The sequence below is a fragment of the Aspergillus brunneoviolaceus genome (assembly GCF_003184695.1).
Source record: "Aspergillus brunneoviolaceus CBS 621.78 unplaced genomic scaffold BO95scaffold_30, whole genome shotgun sequence".
NCBI lineage: Eukaryota > Fungi > Ascomycota > Eurotiomycetes > Eurotiales > Aspergillaceae > Aspergillus > Aspergillus brunneoviolaceus.
In genome coordinates, this window is record NW_020290760.1 from 200,999 (window position 1) to 224,771 (window position 23,773).

At 54.4% G+C, this 23,773-nt stretch overlaps 9 protein-coding genes across 9 annotated transcripts; 5 read left to right on the forward strand and 4 right to left on the reverse strand.

The window, feature by feature from the left end:
- Positions 1-1,976: 1,976 nt before the first annotated feature.
- BO95DRAFT_495579 (cytochrome P450) lies at positions 1,977-3,815 on the forward strand (the record flags this gene model as incomplete). Its single annotated transcript, XM_025590832.1, has 2 exons — positions 1,977-3,323; positions 3,391-3,815. The coding sequence occupies exons 1-2, from the start codon at positions 2,216-2,218 to the stop codon at positions 3,813-3,815; spliced, it is 1,533 nt and encodes a 510-aa protein (XP_025442725.1). The 5' UTR covers positions 1,977-2,215.
- A 152-nt stretch (positions 3,816-3,967) lies between these two features.
- BO95DRAFT_452804 (NAD(P)-binding protein) lies at positions 3,968-5,079 on the reverse strand (the record flags this gene model as incomplete). Its single annotated transcript, XM_025588176.1, has 2 exons — positions 3,968-4,635; positions 4,698-5,079. The coding sequence occupies 2 exons, from the start codon at positions 5,077-5,079 to the stop codon at positions 3,968-3,970; spliced, it is 1,050 nt and encodes a 349-aa protein (XP_025442726.1).
- Positions 5,080-5,901: 822 nt separating this feature from the next.
- Positions 5,902-7,826, reverse strand: BO95DRAFT_442326 (NAD(P)/FAD-dependent oxidoreductase). The gene has a single exon (XM_025586395.1). It carries the CDS (start codon positions 7,410-7,412, stop codon positions 6,075-6,077), a length of 1,338 nt encoding a protein of 445 aa, XP_025442727.1. The 5' UTR covers positions 7,413-7,826; the 3' UTR covers positions 5,902-6,074.
- A 314-nt stretch (positions 7,827-8,140) lies between these two features.
- BO95DRAFT_388225 (uncharacterized protein) lies at positions 8,141-8,835 on the reverse strand. The gene is made up of 2 exons (XM_025583554.1): positions 8,275-8,835; positions 8,141-8,215 (listed from the first exon to the last, which is right to left on the reverse strand). The coding sequence occupies exons 1-2, from the start codon at positions 8,510-8,512 to the stop codon at positions 8,178-8,180; spliced, it is 276 nt and encodes a 91-aa protein (XP_025442728.1). The 5' UTR covers positions 8,513-8,835; the 3' UTR covers positions 8,141-8,177.
- A 535-nt stretch (positions 8,836-9,370) lies between these two features.
- BO95DRAFT_119856 (uncharacterized protein) lies at positions 9,371-10,780 on the forward strand. The gene is made up of 2 exons (XM_025580435.1): positions 9,371-9,678; positions 9,738-10,780. The coding sequence occupies exons 1-2, from the start codon at positions 9,646-9,648 to the stop codon at positions 10,419-10,421; spliced, it is 717 nt and encodes a 238-aa protein (XP_025442729.1). The 5' UTR covers positions 9,371-9,645; the 3' UTR covers positions 10,422-10,780.
- Positions 10,527-11,423, reverse strand: BO95DRAFT_514058 (M24 family metallopeptidase). Its single transcript, XM_025591650.1, has one exon. It carries the CDS (start codon positions 11,297-11,299, stop codon positions 10,592-10,594), a length of 708 nt encoding a protein of 235 aa, XP_025442730.1. The 5' UTR covers positions 11,300-11,423; the 3' UTR covers positions 10,527-10,591.
- Positions 11,424-12,663: 1,240 nt separating this feature from the next.
- Positions 12,664-16,013, forward strand: BO95DRAFT_481817 (uncharacterized protein; the record flags this gene model as incomplete). The annotated part of the gene is made up of 4 exons (XM_025590223.1): positions 12,664-12,795; positions 12,843-13,013; positions 13,397-14,454; positions 14,554-16,013. The coding sequence occupies 4 exons, from the start codon at positions 12,664-12,666 to the stop codon at positions 15,842-15,844; spliced, it is 2,652 nt and encodes an 883-aa protein (XP_025442731.1). The 3' UTR covers positions 15,845-16,013.
- Positions 16,014-16,318: 305 nt separating this feature from the next.
- On the forward strand, positions 16,319-17,938 carry BO95DRAFT_495585 (fasciclin domain-containing protein; the record flags this gene model as incomplete). Its single annotated transcript, XM_025590833.1, has 3 exons — positions 16,319-16,877; positions 16,949-17,543; positions 17,622-17,938. The coding sequence occupies exons 1-3, from the start codon at positions 16,656-16,658 to the stop codon at positions 17,936-17,938; spliced, it is 1,134 nt and encodes a 377-aa protein (XP_025442732.1). The 5' UTR covers positions 16,319-16,655.
- Positions 17,939-19,064: 1,126 nt separating this feature from the next.
- Positions 19,065-21,446, forward strand: BO95DRAFT_473197 (putative MFS multidrug transporter). Its single transcript, XM_025589710.1, has 6 exons — positions 19,065-19,422; positions 19,473-19,567; positions 19,624-19,947; positions 19,998-20,156; positions 20,208-21,067; positions 21,346-21,446. The coding sequence occupies exons 1-6, from the start codon at positions 19,269-19,271 to the stop codon at positions 21,362-21,364; spliced, it is 1,611 nt and encodes a 536-aa protein (XP_025442733.1). The 5' UTR covers positions 19,065-19,268; the 3' UTR covers positions 21,365-21,446.
- The last annotated feature ends 2,327 nt before the right edge of the window (positions 21,447-23,773 follow it).

Genomic DNA, 23,773 nt, shown 5'->3' on the forward strand with positions numbered 1-23,773 from the left:
TTATTATTTCTTAGCCTACAGTTAAAGAATAGAAAGATAACTAATCTAATATAGAAATAAACTATAAGAAACTTCTATAACATTTAAAATAACTATTAGTATTAAAATTAATTATTAAATAATTTATTTTTAATACTAGTTATATACAGTTCTGTAATATACTCTTTCTATTATATAATAGTATTTATTATTTTAAGACTATTTTTTACTACTACAACTGTATTCTAACTGTACTATAACTGTATTATAACTGTATCACAACTGTATAATAACCAATAATTACTCTTTATAACTAAATACTACTATTATTAACAGTAGAAAAGGCTCTATACAGACCCCCTTGGCCTGCTATGTACTAGTGATTATAGACCTACACTACATAGAATACACTGCTCAAATACATACACGTATCTAAAAGAAGAGCGTTGAGCGTTGACATATTGGTTCCCTGCAACAAGCTTCTCTATTGGTAATGGTAGGAAGTCTATAATTCTCTCCTCTCTGTATAGTTGTGATTCACTGTCCCGGGGGGTGGGGGAGTATTTCGGGACCACTAGTTTAGACTTTTGAAACGCATCAACAACTTGTCATTTGTAGCCAGAGGTAGTATTGGAGGCCTAACCAGTCGAGTGAGCTGCGAATCTAATCGTATCTGATGTCAAAAATCCGGAAACCCCGAGAAGAATGAACTACCCCGAGCTGCTGCTTGTACTCCACCTACACTATGCGGATGAGTCGAATGAAGAGTGAATTTTCGATAAAAAGCGCATAGCTGCATCGAAGGGAGATTTTATCCTAGACAAAAAGCTTATAGATACAAAGCGCACAGATACAAAGCGTATACTACAAAGCGTGGTGCGGACGAGCGTTACGGAAGGTGAATACGGACAGGTATATATAGTGCTCTAATGCAGAAAAATGACATCCATTTTGGTCGTGCACATCGTCATCGACGGAAGGTAGAGAAACTGCATGTGAGTCACCTCATCGAGTCTTGATACCACTTCTCCAAGGCTACTCAACACAGTCTCCAGCTACGAGCCAAGTGACTTGGCCTTTATCACTTCTCAATTCGTCTCAATCTAAGATCACACAGATCTCCATCAACCTCCCCATCCATACATAGTGGATCACTATCAAGAAAGGCTCCCTTTCATCCCAATGGCAAAGCTTACAGATATCCCGCCGAACCTAATGTTGCTCATCCTAGAGAAGCTCTACTCAAACAGCATTGTATCTTGCTAATCATTCCGATTGCAGGAGCGTGGTTTATACCAATACTAATATCAATAATACTTCTTGACATTGCCCTACTATAAAAGATCGCCAGTATTACCTGTCAGACCAGCTGCTGGCGCAATGCAGTTGTGTTCTTATGCCTCCAGGGTTTCTTCAAGCCCTAACCCTCAGACGCCCATTGCTTCGGCACATAGACTCCAAGTAATTTATACTCGCAGGGGCCAGCTCGCATGATGAATATCTGTGCTTATCACAGTCACCACAAGCCTCGAACAGGCTAATTGGGTGGTAGAGCGAGCTTTCTTCACTGAAATGCGAGATGGCCTTGCTGCTATGACGTCGAGGTCATCACAGTTGGCCCAATGTGTCACATTCGGGCGACAAGATAATCTCTGCCAATGGAGGATGCAACTCACCCTGTTCAGTACCTCACGTTACACATTTCGAACGCAGCTGATCTGCCAAGAAAACGGACGTCCGAATCCGAGACTTTATTAGAATATTTTCCGTAACCTACCTTTCCAACTGAGCCTTCACTTTTGTCTCTCTGTCAAGTGAGTTATATTTGAATGTGGATCAAGAGGCCGCCTCTTGATCCCTACGAAAGCGCTTGATAATGAGTTTGTCCGGAGTTTACTTCCAACCTGGTATGTGTTAGCCCTTCCCGCAGTAGTGGTGATCTGAACTTAACCAAGAGGTTGGGCATGATGTTCAGCACAGATCCATTGTCTGCGTGTAGCCTTTAGGTTGTCAATCACATCTCACTTCGGTGGCCTGCATCCCCGGCCGACGTCGAAACTCCAAATCGACATCCCTGCATATCCTCGTAGCGTCGACTGACTCCCCCTGCATGACCTCCAGTCGAGACAGCAATTGTCTCCGAACCCTGCTCTAGTCATAATGATAAGTACTTCCACCATCTCATCTGCCCAGCACCATAACTCCCTCCTCCCCTTGGCACCATTCCAAGCCCAGCATGGAGTCCCTCCTCAACGTCCCGCCTACCCGCATAGTCCTCTGTCTCCTCCTCCTCACCCTGACCAGCATCCTCCTCCTCACCCGCATTCACCGCGCACACATCCGCCGCCGATTCGCCCACCAGCATGGCTGCCAACCCATCACCCACTACAACAACAAAGACCCCATCCTCGGCCTGGACGAGATCTACCGAGGCATCACCACCGCGAAGCGCCACAAAGCCCTGGAATCCATCACACAGCGCTTCCAACTCCACGGAAACACCTTCGCCTCGCGCCGCCTCCTGAAATACACAATCGTCACCATCGAGCCCGAGAACATCAGAACCATCCTCTCCACCCGCTTCAAAGACTACGGGCTGGCCCACCGCCTCCCCATCTTCCAGTCATTACTGGGGCAAGGGATCTTCGACACCGACGGCGCGCACTGGGCCGCCTCGCGCGCGCTCATCCGCCCCAATTTCACAAAGGACCAGGTCGCCGACCTCGCTGCCTTCGAATCGCTGATCCCCTCCCTACTAGCGCACATCCCCCGCGACGGGGCCACGGCCGTCGACCTCCAGGACTTGTTCTTCCGGTACACGATCGACTCGGCCACGGACTTTCTGTTTGGGCAGTCGGTCGGCAGTCTGAAGATGCAGCGCAGCGAGCTGGATTTCGCGGAGGCGTTCAACTATGCCCAGGAGGCGATGACGGTGCGCGCGATCCTGGGGCCGTTTGGGCGGTTTTACTACGATCAGAAAGCGGAGCGGTGTAATCGCGTTTGTCGGGAGTTTGCGATGCCGTTCGTTGAGGAGGCGGTTCGTGCTGTTCAGGATGGCGGTGGTGGTGGCGGTAGTGGCAGGAAGAACGAGAAGTATATCTTCTTGCATGAGTTGGCGTCACGGACGAGTGATAAGCGTCGGATATTAGATGAGTTGATGAATGTGCTCCTCGCGGGCAGGGATACAACGGCTAGTCTGCTGAGTAATATGTTCTTCATGCTGGCGAAACATCCCGAGGTGTGGGCGAAATTGAGGCAGGAGGTGGTGACGAAGTTGGAGGGGCGGTTGCCCTCGTATGAGGAGCTGAGGGGGTTGAGGTATTTGAGGTATTGTGCTAATGAATGTGAGTGTTCTTCCTTTTGGTGGGTGGTTAGGAAAGGTGGTCTGATGCTGATGCTTTGTGATGCTAGCGCTCCGACTACACCCCGTCGTCCCGATGAACGATCGCGTCGCGGTGAGGGATACGGTTTTGCCGGTTGGAGGTGGTAAGGATGGGCTCTCGCCGGTCTTTGTACCCAAGGATACAATTGTCGCGTATAACGTGTACGCCATGCATCGGCGGAAGGACTTCTATGGTGACGACGCGGAGGTCTACCGGCCGGAACGGTGGGAGGATGGGCGGCTGCAGCCGCGATGGGAGTACCTGCCATTCAACGGGGGACCACGGATCTGCATCGGGCAGCAGTATGCGTTGACGGAGGTGGCATATGTGACGGTTCGTCTGGCGCAGGAGTTTCAGGGGCTGGAGAGTCGGGATCTGGGCCCGTGGGAGGAGTCGTTGACGCTGACGGTGTGTTCGCGCAACGGGACCAGAGTATGTTTGAGGCCGGCCTGATTCTCTATTTCGCTTAATGGAGCTATATGGGCATAGAGCCTAGCGAGTATAAATCTCTCCTAGGAACTATCTCTTCAGAGTTCGTGCATACTTACTAAGAACGGAATGATATTCTCCTGACTTGGAAGTGATACCACACTTCGAAGCTGGCCCTAATGGTGCCCTTTCATCCTCACCCACGCCTCATACTGATCCTTTACGACCTGCTCGACGGGTAAATACTCCATTCCCAGCTCTCTCACACTCCGACCATTATCCACCTTGAAATCAATCCCGATGTTCCTCGACACCCAGCTCCGCGACAGCCCGATGAATGGCCCCGCCAGATAAACCATGAGCTTCGGCAGATTGCGTGTGGGCAACACCTTGGGATCCTTATGGATCGGTCGCACGATCTCCGCCATCTCCAGCAACCCCACCGTGCGATCGCCCGCAATCAGATACCGACCGTTGGCCGTCTTGCTCGTCCCGGCCTTGACGTGGGCTGCCGCGACGTCCCGCACGTCGACGACGGGGTAGTATAGCTCGGGTGTGCCCTGCCTGTTCTGGCCGGAGAAGATGTTCTCGATTGTGAACAAGCTACCCGAGGTGGACTCTGTGGTGAGAGGGGGCCCCAGGGTAAGGCCTGGGTTGATGACAACGAGATCCCATCGTTTGTGAAGCTGGCCGTCGTGCAGCTTCCAGGCTTCCCGTTCAGCGGCGACCTTAGAGTAGTGGTAGGGGTTGTTGGTCTCGGTAGCGGTGTCATTCCAGTAGGCTTCGGTGAGGGTGCTGTCTTTCATCTGGGTGACTTCGATGCTGTCGCTGTACATTGCTGCGACTGCCGAGTTTTACTGCGTGTTAGATGGCAAACAGACAAGGTGGAGGGGCTGGCTGGCTTACTTGAAGAGGTCAGGACAACGCGGTGCACGCTCTCGCATTGGTTCACCGACTCCAGCACGTTGCGAGTGCCCTGCAGAGCGGGCTCAACGCATTCCTTCAGACCATTTTTGATCTGAGGGGGTGCCAGAAATGGCGATGCAACGTGGTAGACAACGCTGCAGCGCTCCATCGCGGGGCGGAAGGAGCCATCCCGGAGAAGATCAGCTTCGAACAGAGAAAGTCTGCCTGGATACTGGGCTTGGAGATCGAGAAGCGGCTTGCATTTGGCGGCGTTCTTGAGGCTGCGGACGGTGGTGTGGACGGCTTCTCCCTTCTCGAGGAGGAGCTTGACGACGTGCAGGCCGATGAAGCCTGTGCCACCGGTAATCAGTGAAGTCGGCATCGTCATTTGAGGGTGTTCGTGCTGTGAAGCAGTATTGTAATGTGAGCCGTGGTGATATGCCAGAGGGTAATGGGCATCGGTTCCTGGGAGGGGATGCTCCTTTTAACTCGGTCGGGGGTTGTGATTAGGGCTGGTGCCGTTGCAAATCTATGAATAAGGGTCTATTCATTTTGTGCGACTTAGTTATTTGGGTGAGCCCTCGGAAGGATAGCAGGTGGCTGTTGCTATTGTCGGAGTCCGAGCCTATGCTCAGGGTTCCAGGATGGCGTGGATCACGGCAGCCCATAGACCGTTACACCCTCGGTTCTTAGTGCATAGGGGCTTTGACTTCTAGGTCTGACCTGCTTCAATATCTCAACTCGACCAGGTCAGCTCTTACTCTAGGGCTTGATCATCAAATGCTCTGAGGTTGTGCCTCGGTTGTCATGCGTTTCAAGATGTCAATATTCCTGTAAATAATCACATCATTCAATGATATAGCTCTTTACGCAACCAGGCAGTTCTGAACCCACCTATTGATGCGCACTTGATTCTCAGAACAAACTACTTACGGGTCTTCGTGCATAGAATACTGGGAAGGCCGACTAGCCATCTCATCGCAACTATAGCCGGCCAGTGATGTTCTGTCGGGATACCTTCTGCTTCCCAAAACATAGGCCGCAGTGACACTCTATTTTTAGCCCTGCCAGCAGGTCTCCGTGGCGCTTCCTTGTCATACTAAACCCTTAGATTTATCGAAATTTCAACCCGGCCGATTATTTGATTCTGCGGGTATTACCAAGTTGTATTGTACATTCAGCTACTTTCGAACGCGACTTGCTCCATTGATTAGGCCTAAGAGAATTGAGCTATGTGCATCACATTTCAAAATCGATGACATTCTATCATAAATCAGCGCGACCCTGGTCTAGCGCTGGAGTACAGTTGTAGTGCAAAGGGTCTAGAAGACTAAGACAGTACGAACAAAACACGCTAATAAGACAGACACCAAATCTTTACAACTGACTCCTCAGCAAAGACACATCCTGCTTCAGCGCCAACTTGCTGATATCAGCACTGGGGGTCTTGCCGGTCAAGAGCTCGGAAACGACCTGACCCGTTCCCAAGGCCAGAGTGATGCCCCACGGGCCGTGTCCGCTGGCCACATACACCCTGCCTCCAGCGCTGCTCACAGCCCCCGTGACTGGCGAGATAATCGGAGAGCCTGTCGTCGAAACCGGCCTGAAACACAAGCCCTCACTGACAATCTCCAAATCACTCTTCGTCGATGCATCACTGCCTGTCAACAGGCGGGCCACCTCCCGCAACCGCTCCACCTGCTTCTGATCCCGCAACTTCGGAATCTCGCCCGCCACCTCCGGCAACGGCATCTGATCACTATTCAGCCCCGCGATGTAAATCTCAGGGACCCCCTCGTGATTCACCCGGCCGAGCATCTCCGGCGCAAATTCCCACTGCGGGCCGGGGGCGCAGAAAATCGAATGGTCCTTCTGCGCCACGGAGCGGGTATACCGCGGCGAGCGCACGATGACACTATACCCGGCGAGCCCATTAATCCCGACCGCCATCTTGCGCTTGAACAGCGTCTGGAACACGCGGGGGGTCCAGCACCCGGCGGCAATGACGAGATCCTTGCAGGGCAACGAGATCTCGACGGGGGTGCTGTGCACCGACATGCGCTGCTCAGCCGTCACCGCCTCGATCCGGCCCTCGCGGTCCACCTTGAACCCCGTCGCGCGGGTATCCAGCAGGATCTCCACCCCGCGCTCCCGACACTGCACCAGCAACCACTCCACCAGCGCCTTGGGGTCGACCTGCGCGCACCCCGCGTCACTCGAGATCTCCTCCACCACGCACTCCGCCGGGCGATTCATCCACGTCGGCGTGCCCTTGCCATCCAACCGCCCATCCTTCTCCCCTTTGCCCTTGCTGGTGACGCTAGAAGACGGGGAAAACTGCTTGGCCACCTCCGCGCGACTCGTGCCCGACAGCAACCAGTCCTCCCCGCGCACCTTCCCGCCGGTCTTCCGGCCGTGCGCGTCGAGCTCGTCCATCGTCACGCCGAACGCCTGGCTAGCGCTGTAGCCCCATTTCTTGCGGCCGCCGTGCGCATCCGCCAGGGACTGGTGCAGGCGGAAGGAGAGGTCGGCGAGCGAGGTGACATCGTCCGAGAACCAGTCCTTGGCGATGAAGCCGCCCGAGAAGCCCGAGGCGGACTGGAAGAGGGCCGAGGCCGAGTCGACGATCTGGATTGTGCGGGTCGGATCGGCGAGCGAGGCGTAGTAGGCCGTCGAGAGGCCGATGATGCCGCCTCCGAGGATGATGAGGGACATTTTTTTTATTTCTTTTCGGTGCTTGGAGCTGAACTTGATGGTGATGGCCGGGTGGCGGTTTTGTGCTAGGTTTGTTTAAGTGCGAATGCAATTGAGGAGTGGCAGGGTAATTGTATGCTGTGCTGTTGAAGATACCGGGGGCTGCACTGGGAAAGAATCCAGCCTCAAGCGCGCGGTTATATACTCGCCCTCTTTTTCGTGGGCGGTGGCAGGAGTTTTCCGGCGCCTCGGAAGATTTGGCCCATTTCGGGGGGACGGTGCGAGGATTGCTCCACCCCAGTGTGGAGTTTACCGCGGGGAAAGTAGGGTTACCCTAGTCTGCTTTGGGAAATCCGTTCCCTGTCTACGCCCTGGGGTTGACAAGGATGGGGTCTAGATTGGTGAGGGTGCGACCATTGTGTAAGTTGGTTAAGGAGCGGGTGGAGTATGATCTACTAGAAGATTGATATTGTGGTGGGATGGATCTTTGTGTGTTGCGTTTGTCGTATGACCGCGGGCAATCCACAGGGCGGATGCGGGATGCATCAGGAGATTTACCAAGTGGTTTTCCGAGCAGAATGAACAATACCCAGCAAGCGCAACACAACTCAGATTTCGAATAGCATTCACATCTCACTGACTAATCTGACTACACACATCGCACATATACTACATCATCAATCATCAATTTTCCAAACCAGCATCTCCACCTGCGCGGGATCTGTAGAGTCCTATGCTAGACGCACCAGAACGCGACGCTCCGTACCCGGCCACCAGCGGTTTGGTTTACTCATGAGGATGAATATCCTCGCTCTGCTCGGTGCCTATTCCGACCACCCACATTAGCCATAGTGTCAATACGACAGCAGACAGACAGGCATACCCATCGCCCCCTTCGGATCGTACGGCCGGAACGACTGCGCCCGATCGGGCACCTTATTACTGGTGAAGCCGGTGCGCTCGCTGCCCTGCGGCATGTCGGCGGCCGCGGTCTGGTGGGCCGCGCGCTTGGCAGTCAGCTCCTCCCATCGGCCGTCCGAGCCGAGATCGTCGATCGATTCGACAATGTCCGCGCCGGTGAGGTGGTAGGATCCGGAGAGTTTGCGGGGGTTGGATTCCATATTTCTGAGATTGTGGGCTCGTGGTTGATAGATGATTTTTCAGGATGTATACCAAGGCTGCATTGGATGGGTTGGATAAAGTCGTGCAGAATCTGGGGTTGGGATGGGATTTAAGTAAGGCGGGGAAATCGAAACAATGAAGATGCAGCGGATTGCATGACGTCGTGGTGCGATCAATGCGGTTGACTTAAGAGGCGAACCGTGGGTGGTTGCAGTGAATGCGGAGGCGGGATTGGTGCGGCACGAGGCCAGGTGACACCTTGCAGAAGGACGGGGGGCACATTACCTCAGGGTACGAGCTGTGCCCGAGGTTTGAGCTATTTTCACTGGTCTTGAGTGTGTGAGTGCGATGTCAATTGAGATTGGTCGTGGGGAGGATGTTTAGCAGTCGGTTGGATATTAAGGGTCCAGCCCTGAGAGTGATGCCAAGCATTGCACTTGGACAGGGTTGGGTCTATGCTGAGGGCCAGTGTGTAAGGAAGGTGGTTGTTTGTTGGATGTTCTTTCTCTCTGGCTAGTGAGGTACTTGATTCTTGGGGGAACGACTATTGCAGTGATGCTGACGGCGCAAAGTTTTTCTTCTTCTGACCTATCTGCTATCAATGGATCAATGGATAGAAACCTACTCTGAGAACTGTTACAGCAACATGCTACTGAATATGACAAAGAGCACATTCAAAAATGAAGGAAAGTTCCGACATCTACAAAGGGCTAGCGAAGATCATCGCTTGGGACCTTATGAACAGATCTATAAAAGCAAGACAGGCTGCTTTCTCGCAGAGAAAGCGCCCTCCCATCCTGAAGTTGAAACTTACCATAAACGCATCATAAGCATCCAGACTACAACATGGCAATCCCACTTAAGGTCCTGTCCCCCGACGACAACGTGGTGAAGTGGTTTGAAGAGGAGAGCATTCCGTATGGCTACTTTCACACCCCCGTCGCCGAACTGTATTGGCTGGTGAGCACTAACCGCCATACGAACATGCCCGTCAAGTTTCTCATTTCCGAAGACCTCATCGACCAAGCCTGCGAAGTACTCACTCGCCATGGGCTGGTCGCATGCCCCTACGGAGATGACTGCCAGCTGACCCGCTCACTGGCCCAGATCCCCAGCTCGGCGGATCATTACCATGCGGCTCTGCCAGCCGGTGCGGGCGCTCAAGGCCAGCAACCGAACCCCGATGCGATGGAGGTGGACCAGACACAACTGACCCAGCCACAGGACCCGGATGCAATGAATCTTGATGAGGATATCCCCTCCTTCCCCCCGCCAGGCAGTGCGGGCGCTCCTAACGATGCCTACGGCCTGACGATCCTCCTCTACCCGCAGGAGGACCTCTTCTGGTTCTTCTCCACCCCGCCTCGCCGGACCGAGCTCGAAAACAGCCATTGCTACATTGAATCGCGTGAGCCCATCATCTGCCGGCTCTGGAACTGCCCCGTGGTCACCTACACGCAGCGGACGTGGGCGGAGACGGTGCTGATCAACCTGAGCCGCGACCTGGCGACGCGCGCCGGCGTGCCGCAGGCCTACTGGCACGCCGAGCTGAAGCACATCGCCATGTTCTGGTACAACGACCACCCGTCCGCGTCCCAGAATGGAGACTCCCAGGTCGACCTGCAACCTCGCAACATGATCAAGCCATACAGCACCATCCTGAGCCTGTTCCGCGAGGCCCTGTGGTTCTACGACCAGGACGGATTCTCGGACGCGGTCAAGGCGGAGTTTCGGGAGATGTTCGACGAGCTCGATCTGATGGGACTGTTCCCGCCTGGCCCTGGGTTGCGTGTCGATCCCTGCACCGACCACACCTTTACAGGGCACGGCCCGATTCCTGCGTATTTGGCGCCGTCGGTGGCGGGCATTCGTCGGGACTTCCAGTCGCGACGGGATGGTTCGGGTTGAGCCACCGTCGCCTTCTTTCTGGTGGGTCACCTTTTTTACGGACAATACAATGCAAGTGTAGAATACAAGGAGGCTCATCTCATAGGGGTCGTTCATATATCCGTTCATTCATCCATTTTATCTATAACATACCAACCGCCCAAGCACAACACAAATTCCACCAACCAAGTTCAGCCAACGGTCAACAACCGCTCACAAAACCCCCCAAACCCGCGCTCCTTATCATGCACATGAATCTCCAAGATCCAATGCCTCTCCCACCCCCCCTTTCCCTTCCCCCGCATCCTCTCCCCATTGCCCGGGGTAATATACAGACTGATGCGATCATTCGGGATGCGCTCATGCGGAAAGCTGCCGACGATATGACCCGCGATCTCCGCCCCAAACACCCACCCCCACCCCTCCCGTTCCCCGGCCTCCTTGACCTTCTGCTCTGCGATCGCATACAACTCCGCCCCGGTGATCTCCGGCCGCCGATCGAACTCCTCCTTCACGGCGACCCAGATCCCCTCTAGTGCATCGCGGAGCGCCAGCTTGGCGGGATCATGGCCGAGAACGTAGGTGCGGCCGAAATCCGCCTCCCACTCTTCGAACACCGGGCCTAGGTCGATGACGAGGATGTCGTCGGCGAGAAGGGTCCGGTCCGGCGGGTTGTCGGCGAAGGGGCGCAGGGTGTTGGGCCCGCTGCGCACGAGGCGCTTGTGCCAGTGGGTGCGCACGTTGTGGTGCTCCGCGCCGAGGCGGTGGATGCTGTCGCTCAGGGCCTTTTCGGTGATGCCGGGCACGATGAGGGGTTCGATGGCGGCGAAGAGCGTGAGGGCTTGGTCTTGGGCTTCTTGGAGGGAGGTCGCGCGGTGGGTTTCCTCCGGGGTGGTCATTTTCTTCGTTCGTGTGATTTTGTGGTGATGATTGCCTAAGAGGAGGATTGGTGATTGGGGGCTTTTGGCCTGGTGATGATGGGAGAAATTTGTTTAGGGTGGGGTGTGGGTGTGGGGGTTTTTGTATACGCCGCGCGGTGATGTACGTGCGGTGGGGTAAAGTGGGCGCACGATGGGATGGCGTGCCGTTATCGGATCGCCGGGCTTATCGGGGTTGGTGCTTGGGGTGATTACCACGGCTTTGGCGGCTGGCTTATTGGGCAGTCGGGCCGGCTGCGGTGCGTGGTGTGGGGTTCGTGATATCGAGTTAGACTACAGACTGCGATGTACACAGTAACTTACCTATATTATACGATATGTTATTCCTCCACTCCTTCTGTAACGAGATCGCCGTCTCAAAACGTCCATGAGGTTTGTTTCTATGATGGAAATGAATGCGGCATGAGAGTGGTTGTACACTACGTAGATCCTGAAAGCCTCGGTAGATACAGCGAATGAGGCTAAGCTTTCGGCTGAGAGTCGGACAGGCAATCACACTGACTAGCGTGGCTCCGCGTTTCTGTCAAGTGATCGACAGACTCCCGACAGCTGTCAGCATCGACAAATTGGCATACCATGAAAAACTCCACTGTTTCCTGATGAGAGATTCCAGTTTGGGTCGACGACTGTGTTAGTATATCAGAAAAGGTTGCAAAGTACGGATGGAAGCAGTTATGGTGTTTTCCACTGCCAGCTTGCGATTGATAGGTTCCTAGTACTGAACTATAGACCGCTAACGCTGAATGTGAATAGACGGCTTGTCTTCGTGAGAGGCTCACGATATTGGCTGATCGTCTCGGGAATCAAGTTCTCTGATTGGAACCACCAGCAAACGCGTGTGCATCAGGTACTCGACGATGAGGTTTCAGCTGACAGTATGACTGGAGACCCGTCCGATTTGTTGTCCACTCATTTCAATGATCTTCCGGTAATCACAAATTGGGGAAAAGCCCCGGGGCAAGGATCAATGCTTCGATGGCGATGGCGAATATACCCCCGTCACAGATAGCTGTCGCCGATTGGGACCGACGTAAGCGAGACTGGACCTTTCCAAGCATCGCAATCCAAGTGACAGTCAACAGTGCCAGCTGTTGTGGATTCGTGTGCAGCCTGGCTCCGGGACTTGGTGTCTCTCACGGGTGCCAGGTCCCTGTCGGCGGAGGGAGCCGACCGTATAAAATTCCCATATCGACCACTGCCATCCCATTCTTTGCTTCCCATGGGGACATTGCAGTGATCCTGGTTCCGACAAGCACCACAGCACAAGCATCTGGCGTGGGGTGCTAACTGGAACCCTTAAGCGCAACCGACCCTCCCCTCCTAGTATGCCCGCCCTCACACCATCACAAACCAGCCGCAAGCGCCATTCCAATATCCGAGTACAAACAGGTGGACGATCACTCCGACTCCGATTCCTCCGGCTGCATGACCTTATCGTCGAGTTCCTAGGACCATTAGTACGACAGGTCGACACAAAATTGAAGACATCTCCTACCTTTCCCAGTCGGATTTTGAGATTCTGCAGCTGACTCTCTTTGATCACGAGGTGGCGGTCGTCATCGAGGTCTTCGACGATGTAGTCGTGGCGCTCTTCGTCGTATTTCAGGATGATGGCTTTCACGGACGGGTCGCATTCGATGAGGACTCCTGTGAGGATGGGGTGATTAGCTGGGACGTGAGAGCCAGATACAGAAGAGGTGATAGTCATTACCTCGGACGGCGCGTGGCATGATGGCGGTGTTTGTGTTGAAATTGGATGAAGTTAAAGAAGACTGGTGTTGCACCAAGGGAGAGAGTGGTTGGGGGATGAAACGGAGCGGCGCGACTGAAGATCTCCGCGGGTGTCCTGGTGCCTGGGGCCTTGTGTCCTGAGGCAGCCGTGGCTTATTCACTGCTTGGCGCCGCGTGTCACCGCTTACCGCCTGCTGATTGATCCTGGCAGAATAGCATACACCGCTTTCACGGATCTATGTTTACATTAACAGGGAGTACAATTCCACTCACACATACTCATCACGTATCACTTTCCATCATGCATGATGAAATTTCTGTCTGCAGCAAGAAAGACAACAAACAACTTCAGACATGGTCTCCACTTTCATGAAAAGCAGTTATCTGCAATACAAAGCGGACACCGACACAGTAGCGACATGGCTCGTCGCGACTGCCAAGAGCTGTGGCTTCCCTGTGGATAAACTTGGAGCCACAGCCAATCCAACCTCTACAACCAACAACCCACCCTCGGCTGCAACTCCAGGTCCTTCTAAGCGTCTCGAAGGAAAAGCAAGGAAGTTGGCTCGCGAGGCTGCCACCAAAGCTGCATCCACTGGCTCTCAATCGACAACATCCGAAGCTGCTAAACACATTCTCGCCTTGAAGGATTTCGTCGACCTCGCATATATCGCTGCATCAACCAAGCCGGTGATTCGCGTGCCAGCAAGTTTTGTGACGGTCCTTGACCGAGCCATCTCAGTGCGACGCGAGCATGGCAACAAGGCCCGGGCCAAATTCTCAACAAACCTCGAATCGCGAGAATCCTCCTACCGACACGAGTATTTTATCGGGATTCTGGAACACGTCCGGCAGGCTCTACAGCCTCGAATGTCAGATGAGAATGTAGAAGACCCCTCGATTGACAATGTCACAGACCACAAGGCCAACAACCTGGCGAATCGATTCGAAGGCCTAGAAGTTCATGAGCCGTCCGAGGCGTTCTTGCAAGCCCCGGATGTTGCTATCCCCGCCCCAGCAACCGAAAAGCCAGAGGTCAACTATGAAGCCGAGCGCCTCCACGACTACGAAGAAGTGTTCTTTGCCTTTATCCTGCTGCTTCAGGATCTGCGAAAGATCCGAGCCGTCATCGCACGAACCTGGAAGGGCTACAAACTGCGTACGTTCGATCTGGTGGCGGTGTCCCTCATGACAAATTGTGCCATCGACTTCGCCCAACATTTGGAGGAGGAAATCCAGGCCCTTCTGAATGAACATGGAGGGTCGATCGCACTGTTGATCAGTCTCTCTGAGGGGATCACTGACATGGTCGGCGAGGATCCGATGCACCGGGAGCGGCCCGGAGACCCTTTTAACTTCCGAACCTACAACATTGCCGAGTCACTGTTTATACCCACCTTTGTCTACCTGAATTCTTTCCATCCTCTCGTCGACAAACACAGCTTTCTTCCATGAAAAGAGAGGTCCTTTCCCACCTGCGACAGGGCGAGCGACTGGGCGCGGAAAAGTGCAAGGGACAGATTTGAGGAGGACATGAAGGTCATAAACGAGGTACTCTCCGAATTCGTGTATCTACATCTCCTCCTCCGGCAGCCGGAGCCACACGAGGACGAAGTCACGCGGGGGATACGAAAGATGTTCGACACGCACCAGGTTCCGCTCTGGCTGGCGTTCGCGTGTCAAATCTTTCTTGACATTCACCATTGCCTTGGGGGGGATGTGGAAAGTGGGTTTGCGGATCTCGCCAACACAGCCAAATCTATTCAGAGCTGGCTCGAGCTAAGCCAGGAATTCTTTGCGCACCTCCGCATTGTATCGTGGCCCGAGCAATATGACGCACGGATCAAGCGTTTTCTCGAGTTCATCTCCGCGTGGGTGGATTCCGACTTCACGCAGACCGCAAAGGAGAGGAACCATGTCTGGAGGCCCTCTGAGTGCTTCAAACTTATGAAGTGGCACCCGTTGTTCTGTGGGATTCTGACATACTATATCAAGGCTCGCTTCCAGGACTTCGCCATGGCTTTTCAGGGCACATGGGGGGCGATTATGTACGCGGCCCATCTCTGCAACGCTTTGCGGCAGGAAGGGTTACTGACGAGGCACTGGGCTGACATGGAACTTGCCCTGAGTTGGCATAATGAGATTTTCGTCGGTACCCCGCCTTGTCAGCCTAGCGAGTATTTTAAGCAATACAGTCTCTCCATCGGCCTTTCCGCGGCAGCATTCGCTCGCAACCGGCGTCATAGCGTTAGGCTACCTGGATCAAAGGCCGGGCCAAGGCGCATGCAGCCTGTCGCTCCCGTCTCGCGGATGTTCTTCAGTCGACACTGTGAAGGATTGACGCCGAGCGGATTCACTGAATCCGATCTCGAGACAATTCTCGCGAAGTCGGCTGCATGGAACAATGATCAACAAGTAGATCGATCTGTTTCAAAGCATCGTGCCACTCGCACCGATAGAGGCAAGCCGCCTACCAAGAAGTGCTCCACTTGTCAACTCACCGTCGTCGAATTACTTGAGACCTTGCGAGACACGATTCACAACGAAGCGCCGGAATTCACGTTCGATTATCTGGCCTTACACAGAAACTGCTGGCGGCTACTTCGTATGGTCCGAGACATGTGTGATCCCCATCTGCGCAGGGTACATGGGGCCGACTCCCTCGAGGACGAGACCGAGCTGCCGTTTCTCGTGGGGCATTTTTTCATGGCTGCTGGGGGGACACATCAGCTGAACAAGATTCCTGGCCGAGAAGGACGAGGTACTCAGCGGTGAGATGATGACGTGCGCCGCAAGTGTGGTTGAGAGCATGATCGAGTCAGAGGCTGGATCTCTGGCTGTGAAGCTTCTGGGCCAACAAGGCTACCAGATCGAGTTTGAGGAGAAGGAATAGATACTCAAGCATGCTCTGGGGCTCAGATTTCTTTTCTTGCCAACCTAGGAGGTGACAGTCTCAGGGACCTTTGGTATCTCTAGCAATGTTGGTGGCTTGGACGCGATCGGAAGTCCGATGGGTGTCGTCTAAGCGAGCCGACGGGCGAGGTTGCTTTATCGGGCCTGCACTAATGTCTGACAGCATAAGATGACGCGTAACATGCTTGCGATGTTTGCTTTTTGTCAGCTACATCGAACTGCCCATTGGTGATCTTATGATCGGTTCAAGGCCGAGAACCCCAAAAGACCCAGATAGAGGATGGATCATATGAGGAATGAATTTGATCTTTAGGTGTCTCTAATTTCATGTGGAGGCGAACTAGTTTTATCTCCGAGGCCCGCTCGGTTTTAGACCTCGCCTAAGAGCTGCCAAGTAGATTTCTCTCTGGAGAGATCTCTTGTTTGCTTTAAGCTCCGAGAAGGACGCCACTAATGTGACCAACGCACACTCATGCCGCATCGGGGATGTGACCCACCAGTAGGACCCATGACAGTAACATAGGTTGTTGGACGGAAGAAGATATACCCCCTCCACAGTCAGACTCTCATACCCCTGGATTGGAATCTTATATCTGCTGATCAGTCCGACTTGTGGGTCGGATGTAGATGCAGTCCTTGGAAGCATCCATCTTTTGCCACCTCTACAGCAGCCATGCTATCCCTTCCAGCAATCGCATTTCTAGCTGCAATCCTCACCAAAGTTGCAGTGGCTGCCCCACTGATGGACACTCTGCTCGAGATTCCCGAGCTCTCCACGTACGCGCATGTGTACAATATGACGGGGGGCATCGTGGAGATCAACCCGATGTTCACGAAGCGGTTCAACTATGACACCGACACGCGCAACTACACTTTCCTGGCTCCGACTAACGCTGTACCTTCCTCCCCTCCCCTCTCCAGCCTCTCACATGCTATCAATCTAACCCAATGTCATGGTACTCACAGGCATGGGCCAAGATCCCCTCAGCGATCTACGACATCCTCCTAACCCAACCAGCGTACCCCCTCATCGAAGCCCTCCTGCGCACGCACATCATCGAAGCCCGCCTAACCGCCGCCGAACTCGCCAGTGTATCCGCCGACAGCGCCGTGGGAGGCATCGCGACCGCCCTACAACTCTCCAACACCACCGCCCAATTCCACCGGGGGGTGCTCACCAAAACAGTGCAGGGGTACTACATCGACGCGACCACCTCCGCAAACGGGACCGTGCGCATCGACGACCAAGCCGCGATCGTCAAAGCCGACCTCCCGGCGGACAATGGGCTGATCCACGAGATCGACCAGCTCGTCGACCCGTTCCTGGTCTACGGCGGGGGGCCGAGCAACCGCACCACGGCGCCGTCGTACGAATCCACCGATCTGACCATCGGGGCGTTCGTGCAATCCGACGCCCGTCTGGTTAACGCTTCGCAGATCCTGTCGGTCAACTCCCCGGACACGATCCGTCGCCTGTCGCGCCAGTCGTCCGAGAAACAGTTCTTCGTGGTCCCGCGCAATGAGGCGTTTGAGTTGATGCCCACCATCCTTCCTGTGTTTCGTAAGTTTACTTTCCTGGATGCTGCGATGGATGCTGCAATGAATACTCCGATGAGTGCTGATAATGGTGGTGGTAAAGATACGCTGGTCTCGCCGTATAAAAGCCCCTTCGACACGCTGCTGTGGCAGTACGGCTGGGTCGATAGCGGCGGCGAGCAGTTCGACAGTCGCACGCTCAAGGGCAAGAGCTCGCTGTCGGTGGCCAGCGATGTGACGGGGCTGAATATCACGGTGACCCGCGAGGAGGAGGACGCGGCTGTCTTCGTGATGAATGCCGGGCTGGTGACGCAAGTGAAGGCCGCGAATGGGTTTCTGTGGATCGTGGATCGGTGGCTAGATCCTTTGTACCAGGCCTTCGGGCCGGTGGATCGCTTTGGGGAGCCGGAGTGGGCGTAGCTACGAGATACTGTACGGTGCAGTCTGGGCTGACGGGGTGGGAGTGTTTCTAGCATGGTTTGGGGTCGTGCAGGGCCAGATATTAATCTTATTGTTATTATTGTGTGACATATGAATCTTAACCTCGACAGCGAAACTAGTCTCGACAGCAGTAGCAGTAGACGCCGTCGCTGCAGCATTGGGGGTATCGCCCGTGGCAGCAGACGGCTGAGGAGCAGGGCGAGGAGCATACGTAGCAGGCTGGGGCCAGTGGTCAGTGGGATCTGCGACTGCGTGGATAAAGGGGTCTGAACGAGACGTACAATCTTCCAGGCCTCCGATAGGGGTCTTGTCTGCGTCAAAAGCATTGAGGTGCTTGTCTTCGGGTCTTTGCATGAGGGCTGCATTGTGAGCAGATGCCGCTCGTCAGAAAAAGGGCGCTTACTGGTTCTGCTAAAGGCGTTCGCAGTGGCAGTTGAGAATATACAACCCACCAACGATAAGGAAATGAGAATCGTCTTCATGTTGATGATCATGTCAGAGCTACGGGACATGTGTGAGCTTCTTCAGTCTTTCTCTAGTACTAATCCCAGCCTTTTAATACCTAGGATGTCCTGGTCATGTGCGGTGATGCATCCCAGAGCAAGTCATCTGCCGGGAAGCCGCCCTTCTGACCCTTCCACCACCTTATCAGACTCGACTGACCTGCCTACAACTGCTTCCTCGCGTACGAGATCACTGGGCTGCAGGGTCTTTATCAACCCGATCTACACAACCCCAGAAGTCGGCTCGATCACGCTCTGTTACTAGTGTAGTCACCGGTTGCACAAAAGTACCTTCGCCGCAGCGCCAAGGCTCTCCACCACTGCCATGCACCAGGGTCCAGCCAGACCTGATCGGACATCAGACATATCAAATGACAAAACGCTGACATCATTGGTGATAACTTATTGAGTACCAGCATGATTTCACGCACGCTGACTCGCCATCTCTCCCGGCAAGGTTCTGAGCTGTCAGAATGATGGCAGATAAGCGGATGCGTCGGATCTGCTATCTCCTCCAACGCCCTCTGCCAATTCTCGGCCTGGGCCGACCCCAGGGACACATGTCCGAGCGACTCGGGGCGTTTGCCATTGGACGGCGATCACTTATCGGTGCCAGGATATGGCGACGCGCTCTGCCTGTTTCTGCTGGGCGAATTAACCATGCTTATTCGTTACACGCAGTACAGACCCCATCCGTCCATCCCGCATTTTTCTCCGCAGATCACATCATAGATGCCCCTCGCCGTTAAAATGTCCCGGAGGCGCAATCCGCTCATGGACCGATATTTTCGTCCACAAGAATCACAATGACCGCCGCTACTCAACAGAAACCCGTACCGTCAGAACAGACGCCCCTTCTGGGCCGTTTGGAAGATGTGCCCGATGCGCCCCGCGTCCCAGTGACTGTCTTCCAGGGCTCGGCGATTATGGTGGCCATGGGTCTGCTGTTGTTTATTCAAGGTACAGTACACACTCGTTTGTCAGGGAATACACAGAGGCTGACCGAGCAGCCACCCAAATCACCGCGATGACCACCGCTCAATCGGCCATTGCCACCGAGTTCGACGCCTTTTCCGTGGCCACATGGTTCAGCTCCGTGTTTCTGGTATTTATTCATGTCTAGCTGTGCAACTACAGGTCAATGCGGAGCTGACCAACCAGATCGCCTACTCGAGCATCACGCCGCTCTCCGGCCGACTGTGTCAAATTTTCACGCCCCGCGTCTACGTCTTCTTCACCTCGAGCCTGCTGGCGTTGGGTCTGTTCGTCACCGCCGCGGCCCCGAATCTGAGCGTGTTTCTGGTCGGACGAGCCATCGCGGGCTGTGGCGCGGGCGGCCAGAGCGTGACGGCCTTGGTGCTGACGCTGGACCTGACGAGCAAGAAGCGCAGGGGCCTGTTCCTGGGCCTGATCAGCGCGGCCATGACGACGGGGATCGCGTCCGGGGCCGTTCTCTCGGGCCTACTGACCACGGTCTACGGATGGGTGGGTATGCGTTCGTGGCGAAGCTGTTCCTGCTACTAACCGCAACGCAGCGTCTCATCTTCTGGATCCAAGCCCCGATCACCCTCCTCCTCGCCCCGATCATGTTCTTCGCCATCCCCGTCCCACCCGCGGCCGCGCAGGATGAGCAGGACGGGCGCACACTACTGCGCAAGCTCGCCCAGGTCGACTACGCGGGCGCGTTGACCCTAGTAAGTCCAACCCTGCCATCCCCATCCTCAACGCAATCCTCACAAAGGCAGACCCTCTCCGTGACCCTCCTCCTCGCCAGCCTCGCCTCCTCAACCATTCAAATCACCCCGATCCTCGCCTTCCTGGTCTCGACCGCCCTCTTCCTAGCCATCGAATCCCACTACGCCACGCAACCCATCATCCCGCTGCACCTCATCCGCCAGCGCAGCGTGCTCCTCACCTGCCTCGCCGGCCTCCTAACGATGATGGCCCGCTGGGCCGTCCTCTTCTACAGCCCGGTCTACGCAATGGTCGTGCGCGACTGGACCCCGGCCTCCGCAGGACTAATCCTGGTCCCCACGAACGCGGGGTTCGGCCTAGGCGGCGTGCTGGCGGGGTGGCTACACATCCGCCAATCGCAGAGCTACTACCTCTCCAGCCTGCTGGGCTACAGCCTCTTCGCGCTGGCCGCGCTCCTCCTCGCCCTCCTCGCGACCCCGACCGCCCCGGTCCCAGGCTTTGTGGCGGCCACCTTCCTCCACGGACTCGCGGTGGGCGCCCTCCTGAACTACACCCTCTCGCATCTGCTGCATCTCACCGTGCCGGAGGTGCATTACCTGGTCGGGGCGTTGGTGGGCATGAGCCGCGGCTTTGCGGGGAGTTTTGGCTCCGCCATCGGTGGGGGGTTCTTTGTCAGGGAGTTGAGGCGCGGGTTGGTGGAGGGGTTCAAGGAGTACGGGGTCGGCGGGGACAGGGAGAAGGAGTTGGTCCGGCAGTTGGTGGGCAGTCCGGCGTTGGTGAAGGGGTTGAGTGGCGTGGAGAGGGCGGTCGCCGTGGGGAGCTATCAGGCTGCGTTGCAGCGGTTGTTCTTGGGGAGTTGTGCCTTGATTCTTGTTGCTGCGGTCGCGCAGGCGGGGACCGGGTGGAGGGGGTATGGGACCGGGTGGAAGGCCGTGGATGACGAGGAGGGCAATCAGGAGCGGGTGTAGGTGTGCGGCGCTTACTCGGCTTATGGGCGGCTGGTAAGCGTTCCGGGGGAGAACCCCCGGACCCCCCTTTCTTTTCAGCATCCCAGTGTCACTCAACCTCAGTCCTTATGGGGGTAGAGGGCGTGGATTTTGAGATTGTGCTGGACTGGGGCTGCGGTACTGGGAAGCTGAAAAGAAGGGGGTCCGGGGGTTCTCCCCCGGAACGGTATGTTCCCCCAAGCACTCAGGATTGGAGTTGATGAGAAGTTGCCTCGGAAATCGCGGGGCGAACGACGACTTCTTGCGCCTCTGATGCATAATCGTAATACCTTGGAAGGCGGGGTAGTATATAAAGAATCTTAATAGTAAATCCTTCTTAGATGAGGAATTTGGACAACCCTCAGAGCCCTGACGGTAAAAAGCTTTTCAGAGTTATCCTGCAATATGACCCTATCGATATGATATCGAAGCAGCATTTACACTGGCGTCAGGCGCGAACCATTCTGTGACATCCTGTTTTCTCGTTTTGATGGACACAACCAAGAGCCCTGTTTTTGAATTCAGACAGATGACTTTTTCACACAAGTAATACGCCTCTCTTTCTCCAGCGCCTGTCATAGAGTCCACAGCCTCAACCCTGAATATTCCTGTTCGGACAAATCATATATGCTTGTGCAAAGACGGAAAATATTTAACTCAGCAAGAAACAATATCTTATACTAGTGCTACTCAGCGCTGCAAAATTGACGACTACGCTTCTTTATCTGTAGTTGATGACGGTCTTGCAATCTATCAACAATTTAAGGTCTCAGGGGTGAGGTGTATGGAACGTGATCTCAATTCTCTTGGTGGTTGGTGGTTGGAACTAACGTATCAACATGGGAAGCAACTTGGCAACGCGGTGCGTCACGTGGCCGGATTACTCAGTTATGCTGACACAATCTTGTTAATCAGGCTGCGGTAGGAAAGTTACACTCAACTAGCCTGTTGGATCAAAATGTGTTAGGTACTCACTCGCATCCTCAAACAGTAATACCCGATCGCCGTTGACGAATTCTAAATTTCACTGGTTACCATGCCTAGCTCAGAATAAGGCAGGAGAAGCCTGAAGCCGTCCACCTGCCAAGAAGCAAAAATAAATTAAACGCGAATGCTAGCGATGACAGGCACAGTTGAGACAATAACAAAGCATAAATTCCAAGCGCGAAATATTCCGAAGATCAAACTACCCAAACCAGATCACAATCAAGAGATCCCACTGCAGCCGACTGATGCAACCAAAGCTTCGGCTTTCTGCTTACCGGTGGTGCTTCCATCAGGCACATCTGACATAACAAATTCCCAGTGCCAGTCCTCGTTCCTCAATCAATCCATGACCCACGTACGCGATACGGACACACCGGAAGACCTTGCTCAGCCGTAAAGGCTTTTGGTCCCCTCACCTTTTGACTTGGGATGGACCATTGCACCGGATCTTCCGCGACTGGTGCTCCCGATACTTTCATCACAGTCGTAGAAACTCCTGCATCTCGATAGCCTCAATCCACTGTCGCTCCAGCTCGCGACGGCGACATGCCTCCTCCAACCCCCTCAGCATTCCCCGACTCAAATCTAGAGACTTCAAGCCTCTCTTTACCTCGGTCAGACAGCGCCTGATCAGCCGCTCTGCCTTCTCCTCGGATAAGGGCTTGGGAACGTAACAGCTTTTATAAGCACATCCTAAAGCCACGCCAGAGTTTTCTCTCCAAAGCTGCACACGGCGCGGACCACGACATGTCCGGCAAGGCGTGATACAGTCCCATACCCCAATTGGGTCGAGCCAAACGTACTTGTCACAGCATGTCAGATACTTACGACCTGCGTTGCCCAAATCGTTTCCTTTACCCACTGTCCGGGGCAGCAAGACACTCTTGCACGTCTGACAGCGAAAGCCCTGCCGACCCAGGTACTTAAAACACATATTGCAGTCCCTGTTCGCTATAGATTGGCAGTAATGAAAGAAAAGACGCCCAGGGCGAATGACCGGGCAATTGTTGGGGAAATTGGAAAGTGAAGGTTTTTTGATCCAAGGAAGGCAAAACAGACCACTTAAATAGGTTTACTCGTGCTCAGAACAGCCTTGTTATGTTGGTGGCGGGGGTATGACTCAGAGTACTGTGAGATGCAGATGATTGCTGCCCAACCACCGGCACGCGCAAAGGTCAGTTGATTGGGGTTAACGGACGCCTGTTGGCCAATTGTGATAGAAGCCAGCCAGCCCGCCAGCGATTTTGCGTACCCAAGGCATGGAAGCCACCAGAAAGAGTCGGGATCTCTCAGCACGGAACCGGGCAGGTCCGTTCGTTGGGCGCCCAAATGGGAATTCCATATGCATGGGTGTCGTATCTCGAGGTTTTCCTCCCCCCTTCCTTCGGTAACGTCGAAGTCAGGTGGATGTGTTTCGGACGATTCGCCGGCAAGACCAGGATTTCGCGTCGCTTTGATCAAAATTATTGGAAACATGGTCTCTGGGAGGTTCAAATGAATAACTATCTACTGTCAAATGTCTGTTCGTGAGCAGGGACATTCTTGTACAGACGCCAGGCTTTGTTGCTGACTGTCTTCTCCTCGTTGGTGGGGAGGCGACACCTCTTCATGAAAAACAGTTGTCAGCAAGCCACGGTTTGCTT